This window comes from Pseudopipra pipra, chromosome 5, assembly GCF_036250125.1.
Source record: "Pseudopipra pipra isolate bDixPip1 chromosome 5, bDixPip1.hap1, whole genome shotgun sequence".
Lineage (NCBI taxonomy): Eukaryota > Metazoa > Chordata > Aves > Passeriformes > Pipridae > Pseudopipra > Pseudopipra pipra.
The window spans coordinates 65668466-65686180 of record NC_087553.1 but is presented as its reverse complement, the minus strand read 5'-3'; the positions used below and the strand labels follow the sequence as shown (position 1 = coordinate 65686180).

The following is a 17715-nucleotide window of genomic DNA, read 5'->3' as shown; positions in this document are numbered from 1 at the left end:
TACATACTTTTTCAGGGGTGGGATTGCTTTCTGACTGACTCATTCTTTTAGGTTGTGTTACTGAACCTCTCTCTGCTTTCAGAAGACAGATTTTCTGTTCTTCACAGCTCTCTTTCTGTACATTTTCAGCATTTTGGCCACCTGCTGTTCATCTCCTTGGCATAATGGAAAAAACAACTTAGAGAATGTGTCAAGTGATCTTTGTTTTATTTTACTAACATATTTCTATTTTTCCTGGAGGTGTGTGTGCTTTCCAGTTTGCCATGGCTGGGGAGAGGATAGGAGGGAATGTTGTTGATGGACATTATGCACTTTGTAAGAAAAATTTTAAGAAATTTTATTAGACAATCTACATAAAACCAACATGGGATAGCACCCATTTCTGCAATAACTGTTTTCAGACTACAATAAATATGAAATATAATGGAAAAGAACAAAATAGTTAAAAAAAAGGCAGAAAGCGTGAGGTAAAAGAGAATATTTTTGTGTGAGTTGGTGTGTTCCTAGTCCTTTTTCTTCTCACTTAACACATCTGTTTCTTGGGATTTACTGATCTTGTAAGGTTCTCTAGTGATTAGAAAATTATTGAAATGGTGGTACTCTGGCAGACTGAAGACAGAGTTTAATAAATTATACCACAACAGCATTTTCTGAAAGTCTTTTGATTGGTTTTGTTTGGTTTCGTTAACACCTAATTAATTTTTTTATAGAGAGAAGTCTTCATTAAAGATCAAGCATATCTCTATAGTAAGTTTAATTTGAGTGTCACTGTGATATCCTTTGAAATGCTAACAAAAATTAGAGCAAAGTGAAGGAAGATGAGTTAATATGTGAAATACAGCCATACTTTTTAAGTGGGTGTTTTTTGGTATTTAATCCCAGATACTTCCATAAAAATTAAACATACTCATCTCTTTGGGGTTTTTGTTGTGGCTTTGTGGGGGTTTTTTGTTTGTTTTTGTTTTGTTTTGTTTTGTTTTTTAAAGAAGTAATTATTTCCAAATACAGTCCTGGCTTTGAACTAATCTGTAAAACCAGTAATAAATAGTCTAACAATAAAATAATAATAAAGATTCAGCATGTGCTGTAATTTAAAAAATTTATTCTGTTTTTCATTTTACTTAGATTCTTACACTGTGTGTAGCCTTACAAAATCTGAAAAGTCCTCTAGAACCACTCTAATCAACAGTATCTTTCATGTTTTTTTCTTGCCATCTTCCCAGAAAATAGCCCTACAGTACTGTATGGTTGTTTACATCAGATATTAGTTCATTCTGGAATATGTCCTGGTATATTTTGATATAGGAGGAAGCAAGGCAACATCGTGTAAGATGTACACAAATGCTGTTATCAGCAATGGGTTGCAGTACATACAATGAGCGTCGTTTTTTGTAGAGATAAACAACTTGTTGAAAGATTACAGGTGTGTAGTGAAGAATCTGTTACTCTGCATTGTACTGACTCTTCTTTTGTTGAGCTATAATAGAAGCTTAATTCCATCTTCTGTTCTTGACATTTTTATTCTCATTTCCTTCTCCTGGGCGTTACTTATTTTAATGAGATTTTACTGTGCTTCTCTAGCTATCAGCATGTGGCAGCTAAGCCAGGCAGCAGACAACGTATGGCATTGCCAATTAATTTACTTGATTTGACACAGACACAACAGTATTCAAGACTTCAGTGACTTCTTCAGAGAATTATTTATAGAAGTGTCTGGGACATAATGTCAAATAACTAATGGGGAGTGGAGAAATTGTTCATTTCAAGAAAAAAAAGTACATGACATTTTATCATTTGTGGTTTTAATTGCAAGTGTAAAATATTTATAGAACTTGAAATAATTTCACTTAATTATTGTTTCATATGCTAAAAATTGCATTTTAATTCTTTGGTTTTATGCACCATTAAATGCGTGTTACCTGAACAGTTCTGATTATCTAGTAAGTTTAAATTATGTTATACTGAGAAACAGAAATGCTGCTTTCAAAGCAAGATTTTGTAACTAATTTGAAGATATGCAATATGTACAAGATCCAGCAGAGCATCTTGCAAAGTAACACCCTATCCATTTGGAAATGCCATTATGTAATAGCTATTGTTAAATTTTAAGGCTTATTTTTGCTTTTCCTCCCTTGCTTTGAATGAAAAACAGTACTTTTCCTTTACATTTATATAATCTTGTTGTGATAAAAAATAACAGAATCTAAATGAGAGGTTGGGTAAAACATTTTCCAGTTCCCGTAGCTTTCAAAATTTTCCTATTACTCTCTTTAACTGGTTTCTAATCATCTGTGAATTTTTTTTGAATGACTGTTTTGAGTTGGACTCTTTCCTATGGTTTTCTCTGGAAAACCTAAATACCTAAATTCAAGTTTCTGCAGCCACATCAAGGAGCAGTGACCTTTGAGACAATGTTCACTTTGGAACCACTATAATCTTTCCTTTGCTCTGGCATTTTAGCTTTTCGTGAAAGAAGTGGTTGGCTTAAAACATGCAACAAAATTTGAAGGGTCGAAGTTCAAGTTAGTACTGGAATAATTCTTCAAATTACTATATTTGAGAATTATGTAGAAAATGCATATGTATGTGTGTATATACACATGTGTATATATATATGCGCATATACACATACATATATATAAACCAGTGTAAAAATCTAATTAAAAGTACCTTAAAATAAAAAGTGCATCCTTTCTTAGTCTGATGGAAGAGAAGATGGGGATACAACATTCCAGTGACAGTTGAAAGTGAGTAAAAATCTGTGTAATTTAACATAAACTGTAAGGAATGTAATCTTTAAAAAAATTACTGAAACACACGAGTCGTAAAGAAGACTACTTTATACCTTCAGTAGATTTTCTCTGTTGTCTAATAAGCATGGCTACAGGTGGAAACGTCTGTGTCTGCACATACATATGCAAAAATATGCACTTGCAAAAGTATTATCCCTCTGTGCTCACTTTTAAATACCATAATATTTGATGGTGAATGTATATTTAATTCATAACAATAACTACTCAGCGTTATCTTTAAAGAAATCAATGAGTCAACTTCATTAAGCAGAATATGGACAGTAATACATTCCACACATTAAAAGAAGATTAATGAACTGCTGAGGAGCTCCCTTCTGTTCTCCCCAGTGTATGTGTAGCTGCTGCAACAGGGAACAGCAGCTCTCATATTTTCAGATATAGGAAATAGCTCTCAGGCTTTTCAAATAAAGTTGTACTCTGTCTTGTATGCAGGCCAGGGCCTATACATTGAATAAATCATCAGAAGTGTATTCCAGTTCTTTTAAAGAGAGCACAGTAGTGCTCTCTATTTTTTATTGATTGCATTTTGCAGGGGAAAATTGAATCCATTTCTTGTCAAGGCCCCTAAACCTCATATCATAAAGAAGAAAGAAAAGGAAAAGATGGATGAAATTCAGTGGAATTAGCCAGAAAGAATGATGTTTCCTATTGTGTGATGATAAATTTTATTTTTTCATCTTGCCTGTATCAAGTGATAGGTAGCAGCTGAAGTACTTTGAAGTAATAATCTTCAAAGACTTCTCTTAGCAGAATTGAAAATAAGTTTATTGGAGAGTTATCTCCAACTAGATTTTCTGCCAATTATCAGTCAAAGGCTCTTTCCTGTATAAAAGTTAACTCAATAGAAAGGCAAGTGTATGTACAGTATCTCAGTATGTGTGCTATAGCACCTTTAAACATTTTATTTTAGTAAAATGAAATTTTTTAATAACAGAAAATAAATTCTCATTATATTCATGAAGTCAATATAAATTATCTTTCAAATTAGGATATTTTAACAGGTGCTATGGTCTCTCCTATGAGCTAATGAAAGTAGCACTGCATTGATTTTTATGTGAAAATTAAGAATCAGGATATTTTATAAGGAACCATTTGAAGAATATTTTTGTGCTGATTATGACTGGTTTTGCTTTATTTTCTTTGAAAGTTTCAAATCCATTCCTGTAGGCTTTAAACCAGAACTCAGAGGTATTGGCTGAAATTGCCAATTACCAGACGTATTGCATTCAAATTAAAAAGAAAAAAAAAAAGAGGATTTGATTTATAGCTGGCTTTTTGAAGTGCAGGGTGTATGTTTTAGCAGAAGGAAAACATAGTAGAAGTTGTGGGGAAACACTTAGAAAAATGAATTATTAAAACTGAAATTCCCAGCACCCTTTTCCTCATTTACTGATTAACGGATTAGTTAACACAAATGTGGATACATTCATTATCAAGTATACTTTAAGATAGAATGAATAAAAAAACCCAAAACAACAACAACAAAAAAAACCTGAATGAAGGGAGCTACTTTGAATTACAAATAGCAAATTGCTGCAGGAATGATTGTTTTAATGATCATGCAATCAGCTATTTGCATATCAGTCCCACCAAATAAACTCTGTCTTTGTTCCAAGCGCAAATTTTTAATGAGAAAGTGAATTAAGAGGAAGGTGATATATGTTGAACCTTACATGTGTGCTGTCATATATAGTTTGTTAGTAAAATGAGACTCAGGCACTTACTGCAAATTTCTGGAGTTCAGGAAGATCTGTTTCTGCAGTGTCTGAGAACAGATATATTACATACTGTTAGCAGCCTTTTCTCAGATTTATTTCATCTTACTTCTGTTAAGATGTTCTGTTCTTTTGCTTTTCTTGCATTCCAAATAATTTATTTTTTTTTAATTCCAGCATCATGTGTTGGATTGTTTGTGGGTTTTTTTTCCCTTGCTGCAAGCTCTTGGATTTTTTGAGTCTGTTGCAATTGTCTCTGGGAGAAAGTTATAGAGGAGGAGAACGGGGAAAGTGGGACATAAATAATATTGTAAAACTCTTGACTCTTGACTATAAAACGTCACTTGCCCACAAATATTGTAATCTTTATATCTTACTTTATAGCTAATCTCAACAAGTCTAATAAATTGCTGAAATTTTCAATTCCAATATATAGATTAAGACATTCAGTATTTATTTATTTTACTATTTGTAGATTGTCTCCTTAATGCCTCTTTTTTTTATATGTGTGTATTTTAGGTATATACTTCTCTATGTATGACTCTGTATGTACAGAAGTGTCTGTAACATAGGTTCATATATATATATACATATATATTTTTGCAACACATTTTTGGGTGATATTGCACAGACACACTGCAACAGTATTCTTAAATGTATAGTAAGATGTTTAATATATCTTCAGTGGACATAGTTTATTCATTAATAAGCTTACAGTTTGAGGGAAATCCTCTTTTTAGAAATATGGAATCACATTTTGTATGAGAAGATTTTTTTTTTACATGGAATGCACAGTCACCAATTTAGAAAAGCATTTATTGGCATGATTAACTTTAAATTAAAAAAAAAAAAATTAAATTTTTCAAGGGTATCAGTGTCATGACCAGAGTCATAAAGTCAATGATAGATTTGGGGACAGAATCTGCAGCAATTTGAACTCATGTCACAAGACCAAAGAAATGCACTGATTTATGCTTTTATGGGGCTTGGGAATTCATAGTAAACCCTGAAACATAAATGCTTTTCAATGAGCAAAGAGCTAACAATTAATGTCTCCCATGTGCCTTAACTAAGTGTCCTGAGCTCCAGTGCTCATAGGCTTCCAGTGGGCCAAGTACTCTGTCCACTGGATAGGGAAACAGTAATATGAAAAGAAACAAAAGCTGAAAATTTCTTATCTAAGTAAATGACAGAGCTTCTAATGACTTCATGGAGCCACTTCTGGAAATAAGATCTGACACAAAGTCAAGTTTAGAAAGTCTGTACATAATGCTTAATTACACAGCAGGTCAAACAGGATCTAAAAAAGTTAAGAACCATCTTAAAATTATAATTAACATCTCATGGTGCCTCAGGGAATTGTTTTTCTTTCTTAAGTAAACATATATTTATTTATAATTATCTAATTGACAAAGAGACAGGTATATAGTACAAGCTTATTGCTTACAGGAAATCTCAAGAGTTGGAAATTTAATTTGATATTGCTATAAAAAGCTATCTCTTGAGAGAGTAATACCTTAAAACTACTTTAAAAAAACCCCAAAGCTTTCTGCAAAACACATGGTGTAGCAATTTTCTCCTTAACCTTTAAAAACAAGCCTATAAAATTTAATGCTGTGATCTCATTTCTTTAGTACCTGTTAACAGCCTCACTTTGTAAGTGGGCTGTCAACTCTTAACTTTCAATCCATCCTTATTTTTATTGTTTCTTTTTTTCCCTGGTAGCAGGGGGATAGAAAGTAGACCTACATACCAAATTTTGCACAGGGATGCCACTCAGGCCCCAACTGCTTTTATTTCAGCTTGACTTGCCCATTTGCAAGAGAAGGAAATACACAGATATTTCCTGTGTGCAATACCATAGTGTGAGCAGGATCTGTATGAGTGTTAACTGTCATGGGATTTATATCTACATCTTTAACTATTTCCAAAAGGGTTTTTTTTTTCTCCCCTCTAGGTCCCTTTCCACTCTTGGCTTGCTGGTCTATGTGTTTCAATTTAAGAAACGTTACTTAAGGCAATGCAAAAGAAAAAGTTAGTGACTAAACCAACAAAAAGCCTTTGCTTTTCATACTTAGCTGTATATTTGCTATTGCCTAAAATTATTATGATTTTTTGGGAAGGAAATTAAATATCCTCAACTGATTAAATGAGTTGAAAAACATGATTTTTCATATCGTAAGATGTTTTGTATCACAATAAAATTTCTGACTATAGCCCATGGACAATTACTGTAGCAGTGTTCATCAATTTTAAAGTTTCCCAATGCATCTCTTTCTTAAAAAGTCATAGAACATATTAATATACTATATATTTGGTAGATTATATAAACTATTTGATGGATTATAACAAGCATCGGAACAGGACAACTCTATGAATGTAAGTTTCTGTGTAACTGGCCACACAGTGTTTAGCTGAAACGTGAATTTCCTTGCACTTCAAGTTCATTATGGAACCGACCCAACTCATAAAGGTTATCTTACTGTAAGGGCCCACACCTATGAATTAAGATCTGCTTAACATGTGATAATGAGCACTACTGTGTATGCAGCCTCACCTTAGTATTACAATCCAAATAACTTATCAATGTCTTTTTCCCATGTAATCCTTTACAGCATCCATTTGGAAAGGGACATCTTTGTTACCCTTATGAGAGGTATATACCTACTTTTGTTAACGTCATTCTAGTTGTTCTTATTGCAGTGTGTTGTAATTAGCAAGAATCAACTTTATATGCTTGCATATTTCTATAAATGATCTTTTCTATGATTGGGAAGTGCAACTAGAGTGACATCTTAGAAACAAAGTATTTGTAGAAGATATTGGCTGTGCAAATAATTCAAGAGTCATTGCATACAAATAACGCAATGGGAAGAAAGAAGCATGAGGAATTTAAAGAAAATTCCCAAGGAAAGGAAGTGTGTTTCTTTAAATTTATTTTCTGCGTTAGTTAAATGTAATTGCTTTCTGCAATAGTCGTTTTCTTTTTGGAGTCATTACTTCTTGTGTTAGGAAGTGACTTTCTAATAACAAATATGTTTGTCTTTGGCAGCAACCATAGTGTTAAATGAACTCAACTGGACGGCAGCATTGGATGATGTGTTCAAGAGGAACAGAGAAGAAGACCCCACTTTATTATGGCAGGTTTTTGGCAGTGCAACTGGCCTCGCAAGGTATTACCCAGGTAACTGAAGTCACCTTAACAAATGTCCTATGCCATATATTGTCCTCAAAATATTCTAAATTATTTACAAACAGTAAAACATAACTAAGAATTGCTTTCTTACATAGATGCAGTTTCTGTATATCAGAATTAACTTAAGGACTTTGAAATTAATCTGTCATAAAGCTAGTGTGAGGGGGAAGAAACTGGGAGTGAAATATGTAACTATATTCTTTTTCAGTAAGAGGAAGAGAAGATTATGTCCTTTGAAACACTGAAGAGTCAAATTTTATTTTTGTATTGTTTCCATATGTTGTGTAAATAATCAGTTGAATATTTGCCAGTGAGATTTTTGCACCTTTCTAGTTTTGAAAATAGAGACCCGGGGACTAGGCATATAATCATATGTAATGAAAATACGAATGCACTGTGCTATGTTTATGTTTATGTCCCTCAAAATCCGTGATCTCTGACATGTTCATCTTTGGTGGCAGAGCTAAGGTCAATGAATGCAACTTGATTACTTCTACCAACATCTGTTCCACCTGTCAAAGAATCTCATCACTGGATCACATGAATTAATTTAAATAGATGCATACTTTACTTAATTTCAATCATCAGTAGCCCTAATTTGATTTTGGTTGGGTGATAACTAATGGAAAGACTTAGCCTATGTATGTTTTATGGCAAGGCCTCTGCTGCTGCTGTTCTTGTTAAGTGATGCTGTTATCAATGACAGTCCACTATATGCAAGACAATTGTGTGCAGCATCTTGACTCATGCCTACAACTGCCTAGGGAAGAATTTTGAGATCCTTTCTCTTCTGTTTATACAAGATTGTTTGTGTTTCTGAAGGTGAAGGGGATTATTCTAAAGCTGTTACTGTATCATTAGCACAACTGCTAGCACAGGCAGAGAGACTGCCTCAGGCTATTTTACATGAACAATATTTCATAGCACTTGAATCCTGTTTGTTTTGTCATGCTGGATGATCATGAAATAAATACAGTGAGATTTTGTTGCAGAAAAAATAATATTGAAAATGCTATTTTCATATTTCTTTTGTTTTCCAAGTGTTCTGTTTCAATGCTTTTCAGATCTCTTAGTGCTGTATTTGGGGTCAGCATTTGTCACTGCTTGCTATGTGATGTTTTTCAAGTGTTGAAAAAGAAGTGTTTCTTAAATGCATCTCTGTGCCAATCTCTAGGAAATTAATTTTCAAGTGTAAGATTATCTCATAGATTGAAAAATATATTCTTATGTCTAGCTAACCTGTCTACTCCAGTTCAACAACACAACACAGGAGCCTCAGAATCTCTATGTATTCTTCCTTAGAGAACCTCTATAAAATGGGAGAAGCTTGTTTTCCCTGTTTTGTGGATGAATATGTTGCTTGTAGATATTCCACCTAAATTTTGTGTAAAACTCAGATCTTTACACATCCTGCTTATTCCACAGCTAGTTATTTAAGTCTTTTTTAGCAGTCCAGTCCTGTCAGAATATGACTTCATAAATTTCTGGGTAATTTCCCACTTAAGTTCTACACACACAGACAAGCGTAGATCATTCTGATACTCCTTAGTTTATATGTATGTTGTTTTGTGCAGCTACTTCCCAATTTCTTCCATTTGTTGCTTGAACTTTGATACAGTGAATATTCTGAGTTGGAAGTACCCACAAGTATCATCGAGTCCAACTCTTATGCGAATGGTCAGTGTGGGGATTGAACCCACAACCCTGGTGTTGTTAACACCATGCTCTAACCAACTGAGCTAATTTCAGGGTCAACCCTCTGTGTTAGATTTTTGGAGTAGGTCTTTATGCAATGTTGTCTATGTTTCTCTTTTTGTAAGCTTTTTTTTTGCACTTTGTTGACACAGAGAAATGTTCTGGAAATTAATTCAAGTTTCATATACTAAAATACTAAATACTTTTCACATTTTCATAATACTAAATGATATTATAAATTGTAAAACATTGCTTTATTATATTGACCCATGGTAAGCCTTCTTCAAAGTGATGAATTTTTCCATAGTGATGATATTTGTAAAATAATTTGGAAATATCAAAAGCCAAAATTAAAATGCATAGATTAGTCTGCTCATTATTATCTGAAACATATCCATCCTGTCCTACCTCCTTTATTAAAAAAAAAAAAAAAAAAGTTTTTTGATACCTCTAAGCTCACAGTTTTTGTGGACTAATGTTTGGTAATATCCCACTGCCTTGAGTCATGGGCTAGATGTCTGTCCTAAGGAGGCTCCTGGGCTGTCCTTGTCCCCATAGTAACCAGCAGCATGAAGGGATCTTTCTGTGAGCAACCCCATGGGTGGAAAGAATGTGTGACATATCATAGCTTGTTTGTATTTTATATATCTCATTGCTTCCTGTCTATATTCTATTTTTGTACTGTTGTACACTCCTCTAGCATCACATACATGATTACATATGATTTTTCAGCTGTGCTTTATCTGTCTCTTTAGTAAATTTGAGTTTCCTTGTCTCTATCAAGAGGACAAGACAACTTCCTTCTGACTATCACCTAGGCTGACAATTCTGGCAGTTTCTTTCCTCAGACCTTGTTATTTATACACTATAATAAATGGTATTAGGCTTAAATACAATAGTAATTAGATGCAATGAAATAAGAATAGGAAACTATTTTACTAAAATAGCTAACAGCATCGGGTAGAGGAAGTAATGGTACCAAAATATTGGCTTCCTTTAATGATACAATTAGTCCATCAAATGTTCTGTATGCAAAATGTCATTTCTTACTGAGTAAAAAAACTCATTCTAAGTGATGTTGCCTTTGTTCTGTTTTCAAGATGAAGAAAGTATTTAATCTAGGCAGGCGAAACAGATGTAGGAAGATATATTGACGCACATACAAAGTATTAGAAATATACACATTAATACACATATATGTTCATATTTGCAGTGATGGCAGAACCAGTGCCAGGCAAGTTTTACTTACAAGATGCCCCAATGGAAACTTTAGAGACTGCATCAAGGTCAACTGTCTCTTTGTAGGTTAATGCATCACTTCATTTTATTTATTAACTATTTTTCCCTAGATTTTAATCAGTTCAGCTCTCATTATCGAACATCAAGACACACATGACAGAGAAGAGCCAAAGATTTAAGATTCCTCCATGGGCCTCAAACTTTTTTTGTCACCACTTCTGGGTAGTGTTTTAATCAGCTTGATTTTAGGAGTCAGTATAAGTTTACTCATACTGCACTTTTTCTTCCTTAAGTTATTTATGAAAGCGTGTCTTACCTAAAATATTTTTAAATATTAGGTTACTTAGTATCAACATTTTCATTAGTTTCAATGGCAGCGTATTTGTGAAGAGAAGTGCTAAGCTCTGTTACTGTACTGGCAACCATCCATTTTGATATGAAGACACCAAGAGCAATTTTGAGATTTCTGTTATATATTCTATGAGCTCTGAGCACCTCAAGAGTAAGTAAACAGAACTTTAATAAATGAACTCAAGAGAATAAGCTTAAAAAGTGAATGGAACTTTTAAGAAGGATGTAACACATGCTCATTCTTATGTTTAAAGTTATATATCACAAATTGGTGTTTCATTCAAGAGATGGTTTCAGCATTTTAAGAATGCATTGTCCTTTTTACATACATTTATGGAGTAGTATCAGAATCAAGACAGGAATCTCTATCTTTATGTGATAAAGATACTGATAAAATCCTTAGTTTAAAAGGGAAGTATAAAAGAGGAAGGACAGATGACCTGGAGGGAATATAGAAACACTGTCCAAGGATGTAGAAACATGGTTAGAAAAGCCAAAGCCCACTTAGAGGTTGAATCTGGTGAGAGATATGAATTACAACAGGAAGAGCTTCTACAGAAACATCAGCAACAAAAGGACTAAGGAAAATATGGACTTGCTGCAGAATGTGGGCCTGCTGCTCCATGGCGGGGCTGGCGACTTGTTGACAAAAAGTATGGAAAAGGCTGAGGTACTCATTATCTTCTTTACCTCAGTCCTTACTTGTAAGACCAGCCCTCACTAATCACAAGTCTGGGGCAATCATAACTTGCTTCACTCTTGTGACCAGCGACAGGACTTGAGGAAATGGCATAAAATTGAGTCAGGGGAGGTTTAGGTGAGATATTAGGAAAAGGTTTTTCACCCAGAGTGTGGTTGAGCACTGGAATAGGCTCCTCGAGGAAGTAGTCAAAGGACCAAGCCTATCTGAGTTGAAGAAGGATTTGGACAATGCTCTCAGGCACATGGTGTGATTCTTGGAGTGTCCTGTGCAGGACTCAATAGTCCTTGTGGATCCCTTCCAACTCAGCACTTTCTGTGGTTCTGCAGAAGTTCTTCTGACCTGATGGCATGGACCCATGAGTATTGAGGGGACTGGTGGGTATCACTGCAAGATCATCCTTGATAATCATTTAAAATCCACTTTGGATTTATGTGCCTTTTACCAGATGCACACTCTCTTTTGGTTTGTTTGTTGTTGTTTGTTTTATTAGAATCCTTTAGACAGCCCCACAGCGTGACTGAAGGGACTACACATGCTGGCAGCCTTTCCTAGTGAATAGCAATGGGGTTTTGTTTCTTCTGTACTTCAAAGTTCTCCAGTCCTGTTCCAGGACACTTTATGTTCTCAGAGACCCCTAGATTATTTTGTGCTATACTGCATAGCATGTATATGCTGCATGGCATATAACACATGCCTAAATTTTCATCTTCAAAACACTTCTGGTTTCAAAACTCATAAAAAACTTCACTGTCCCTATTTTGCAGATAAAAGAAACAGATATAAAGAGATAAAATAGCTCCTTCAGTGATCCTCTGAAGGTTAGGTATTCAAGCCAGGAATATGCATAGCAACAATATTTTAAGATTCAGTGTGCTTTTACGTTCATTAACTCATCCTTAAATTCATTGTTTCAATATCAATGGGTCTGGTAATCTTCTCTGGATGTTTCTAATGTAGGTACTGAAGAGTATGGTGTAAAGAACTGTTGTATTCTTTCCCTTTTTTTACCGTAGAGTTGCCTTGTATTTAGCCTTCTTTTATTTATGTAATAAGTACATATAATATGATGGGCATTTTAATTAATTAGAGAAAAATCTCTTTGTATTGCTTATGCCAGTATTTTACTGGGATATTTCTTTGTAATTAGAGCTTACAAGGTGTTAAATGGAAAAATTCACAGATAAAGAAAACAACTTTTCAGTGCTGATTATTCAGAAAAATAATTTTGTCCCTAAAGTCTTCAAACTCTTGTATTGAAAAATGGATAGAGAAGAGCTAGTATGATCTCTTATCCTTCATTAAAAAAAAAAAAATCAAATCTTAACCTGTTCCCAGATATTAGAGAAGCAGGTCTCACTCAGCTACTAGTGCATTCCTTGCTTAGACAAATTAATAATAGAAGAGCTTCAAAAATCAATTTCTAATAAAATAAAATGGTATCTCTCCAAATGAAGGGCTTGCTGTGCACAGCTGCTCTTGTGTTAACAATTAATGGCAAGCAATAGTGTTTTGGCCATGATATTGAACTCTCCAGAGAAAGTAATTACTGAAGCAAATACTAAGAGACTAGAAAGCCTAAAAAATCCATACAAAATGAATCAAAAGCCTTGAAAAAACTGAGAACTTCACTTTTTTTTTCAAAAGGTTTTGTATTTTATAGCTGTTAGTTCCTGTTAACAGCTCAACATTTAAAGGAGTCTTTAAAGTAGAAAAACAAAGCAAAGCTCAAACCTTTCCTAGTAATGCAGCTTATAAATTATCAATTAGTGCAATTAGTGTGTGAATTAGATACTTCTACCTTTTTTATAGAAATAAACCTCTCTGAGTGTTGTTGACTTCCCTTTTCTTTTTATCCCTTGAAATCTGAGAGAGAAGGACATGAGCTGACATGATTTGAATCTAATCATGCTTATAGAACATAGCATTGTTAGGTTGGAAAAGACCTTTAAGATCATGAAGACTAACCATCAACCCAGCACCACCACCATATTTACTACTAAACCATGTCCTCAAATGCCACATCCATGTGTTTTTTGAACCTCCAGGGACAGTGACTCTACCACTTCCCTGGGCTGCCTGTTCCTATGCTTCACAACCATTTTTGTGAAGAAATTTTTCATAACATCCAATCTAAACCTCCCTGGGGCAACTTCAGGCCATTTCCTTTCGTCCTGTCACTTGTTACCTGGGAGAAGAGATTGACACCCACCTCACTACAACCTCGTTTCATGATATGAAAAGTCTTACAATGTAAGTTCAATTGTGGCTCATTTTTCAAAATTGATGTGCTGAACGTTGCAATTATGAAAGCAGATCTACCCAGTTACAGGATAATGAACTATTTCTAGTGAGTTTAAAAAGTTGCATCAGCAGGTCACCGTGTCTTTGTGCTAAAATTCATGCCATCTCTGTGTCTTTATGATACAGTTTGAAATCTCCAGAATTTGTTTTATGGGAGAAAAAAAGAAAACAACAACAAACCCAACAAAACACCCTGTTACTTCTGTCCTCCTTCTCCTCAAGCTCTGATACTTCCACCCTCTTTGGGGACGTGGTAGCTAGTCCAGGTGAAACTAATGTGAGCAACACATTTAGGATGAAATTCAGTTTATACATGCAGAAGGAGAAACACTTGCTTCTGAACTAAGATAACACAGAGCAATTTGAGTGGTTAATTTTAAGTTGCAGATTGCAGTATGAGTTGCACCTTCCAATTGCTTTTGGTTTTTTTGTTATACTGGGAGCGAATATTAATAGATTTGTTTGTGTATGGACCACTCCCATATAAAATCTTTGCTGAACTGATTTGGGATAAAACTGAATGTAGTATTGCCCATAACATAATTACCCAACACCATATAGTTAATACATTCTGAAAAATCTTTCAGATTATTATCCTTAACTTTCATAGCTTCATCACTATACAGAAAAGCAAAGAGGACATTGCATAGATTTTACCTGAACGTACCTTGAAATCTTGGCAATTTCAGTCAATTATTGGAGTAAAATCATGAAGAAGTGGCTGCATTCAGTTTTGACTGAACATCTGGTGTGGTAGTGCAGAGTTGGTCAGGAACAGTCTCTGACTTCAGGGGGATGGTAGTAACCAGTTATTAATCCAAGGCATCATTATGATGGAAATATCCTGAGTACTAAGCTTAGAAGTTGAAAACACTTCATGGTGATTAATGTAAGGGGCTCTTAAAGCTGTGACTGCTTCTTATTTTTAATTACTATGTCTTGCCACTTTTCACCTTTTACTGAAAAATAGCTAAGGAATTCTATAAAGGTGCTGCTGCTACCCTGAAATTAAATTGACTTTTTTCTGAGTAATAAGCTGAGGAATATCACATTTCTCAAATAGTCTGGGCTATCACATATCTGGATGCAGGTTTTTTCACAGAAGTTCACTAAAAGATGAAATAAGAAATTAAACTAGCGGCAAAGTATATGTTATAGCTTGTATCTTTGCTCAACCTGAGGAAAATTTTACTGAATCTGGCTCAGTAAATTGAATAGTCTATGGGTTTGATTGTTTTGATTATCCACATAAATGTTTATTTGGGAGATAGCAAGGTAAAATTCAACTTTAACAAATATTTATTTGTCTAACCTGGTGGAATGTCACACCTGGTAAATGCTATATTGAGGTTAACTACCAAGTAACCCTCTGAGATGGAAAGGTAATGTGGCTTGAGTCAAAATAAGATGATGCTGTCTGGGATTTTATAATTGGCATTTGTTGCCTGTCTTACTATCAGCTTTAGCCTCTTTTCCCAAGTGTATTAATAATGCAAAGGGATGTAAAGCTGTTAATAATTCATCTCTGCCTATCAGTTCCTCACACAGACATACCTAATCAGTAGAGCAGGGCAGGACTTTTCAGGAAAGTTTCCCTTATGACGCTCACCTGTGCCTCTGGAATCATGTCATGCATTCAGAATGGGAGGTTGTAGCCAACAACCTTTCCTAACAAATACTTTCATTTAGGCTTTATCCTGTGGCAGTCTCTGTACTGCACGAATTGGTTCTGCTTGTAATCAACAAAACTGAGGATTTTCACTCTATATGTGCAGAAGTAAAGCACATATAGAGTGAAAGGAAAGCATACCTTCCTCTTGCTTGAAATATAGCCAGTCCTGTATCTCCATAACGCAAACAACAGAGGTGGGAAGGATAGCAAATCCAATGAATAATTTATAAAGTATCAAATCTATCCACACGCCAAACAACAAAATCATCAAAGAGGAACATGACTAAAGCCTGATGTATGCACCAGAGAACCATGCAGTGTTGATATAGTTCAAAGATAGTCACATGCAATAATGAAACACGGAGGCAGATTTCTTGAAGATGTTAGTGAGCTGGGTTCCAAGGCATCTGATAAAAAATTGTTAAAAAATAAGTTATGTAAATAAAACTATAACTCTCCAAATCCTTGATCTGCAATTTTAGTTTTTTAGCAAAAAATTTTAATCGTATTTTTTGTGTATTTAATTTTGCCTTCATCTTAGGCCATGTAATGGCTTTTGTCAGTAAGATGTAAGCCAGTTTCCCCAAATGTCTTTATAGTATATTCTATATATAAGGCAACACATTTTTCTTTCAGTGGTCTCCATCCCTTCTCATTATTTCTGTATAATTATAGATGTATATTTGGTTTTGCATAGAAAGTATTTATCACCTTTGACCCCCCCAAAAAAATTAAATAATTAATCAGGATACATTAAATTTGATCAGTGGAGATCAAATATCATAAGGGAATTTCAGTTTTCTCTTAATAATCATTTCACTAATATCCATAAATACTCAAAATGTTACCAAAACCAGTGAATAGATTTGAGACCATTCAAAGCCATCTAAAATTAAAAGTGCTATTCCAGAGAGAGTATAGGATGAATGAGTAATTTAGTCATGTTAATTCTTGAAGTTGAAAAGGTAATTAAGCACTTCTTTGGTGTGAATGAAATTTTAGGTACTAAGGCCTGAGTCCTTATTTATGTTTAGCCATGCAGAGACTTTCTATTAGATTATGCAAACTGTTGTAGAAACCATCATAAATATCAATAGAAACAGTTTTCTCATTAAACTTTATGTGTCTTAATAAGTGTGTAATCCACCACCCATTAATATCTGATCATAAATTTTTCAGTCATGGAAACTCTGGTGTTTGTACTGAAAGAGAAGTAGAATTTAGCTGTTGTGTTCAGCACTGTGTCTACATCTCAAAAAGAAAAACTGTGTTACCATTGAAAGTTATCTCCAAAAGGATTAAATAGGCTGCAAGTAGTGTGATGAGTGGTTTATTCACAGTTTATTTTGTGTATAATTGGAGTGTTGTCCTGTTCCAATAGTTCTTGGCCTGGTTCTGGTGAATGTGTTCCCTTCTGTTGTGCTTTTTATCCTACTAATGTAGATGTAGCCAGAAGGGGACCGTTCAGACCTTGTTGCAGTTCAGAATGTTACTGAAAAGCTATGGTGGAACTAAGTGCAAGGCTTAGCAGTTCAAGTCTTAACAGAAGGAATTCCACTGAAGAACAATTTGGAAACATTTGTCTTCATATCCTTCATTTTACTCTGTTTCGGCCAGAAGTTTTGAGAATCTTCTCCATATTTAGAGGGGAAAGAAAGAAAAGAAGTAATTTTTAAAAGTGTTGTTGTGGTGTGCATTACAGTTTAAAAAAAAAAAAAAAAATCAACTTTTGTTATACAAAGACTTTTGGTGATTTTGGAAATACTAGGGAAAGTTTCAGGCACTTCAAATTTTATTATTTGATGTATTAGTTGGTGTTAATTTTAGCTCTTCATGTTTCTGAAAGATTTGCCATACAGTGATCTAAAAGCCCCAGTTCTGAAGTGCTTTCTGACTAGACAACTGGCATTGACTTCGAGGAAGTGATATCAGGTGCTATAACATTAGCATGTGTTTATAGGTCTCAAATTTTGTAGAAAAAAGAAGCTGAATTATTTCTCATAGTCTTCTTTTACACAGGTAAAAGGTAG

General features: G+C 34.3%; 1 protein-coding gene across 8 annotated transcripts in view; it reads left to right on the top strand.

Moving 5' to 3' along the window:
- The window catches only part of CACNA2D1 (calcium voltage-gated channel auxiliary subunit alpha2delta 1), a 376639-nt gene that overhangs the window by 250826 nt on the left and 108098 nt on the right, over window positions 1–17715 (top strand). For all 8 annotated transcript variants that reach the window (XM_064656439.1, XM_064656438.1, XM_064656437.1 and 5 more), the window contains exon 7: window positions 7581–7712. In XM_064656439.1, coding sequence (XP_064512509.1) covers window positions 7581–7712 — 132 coding nt within the window. The remainder of the gene's footprint in view (window positions 1–7580; window positions 7713–17715) is intronic.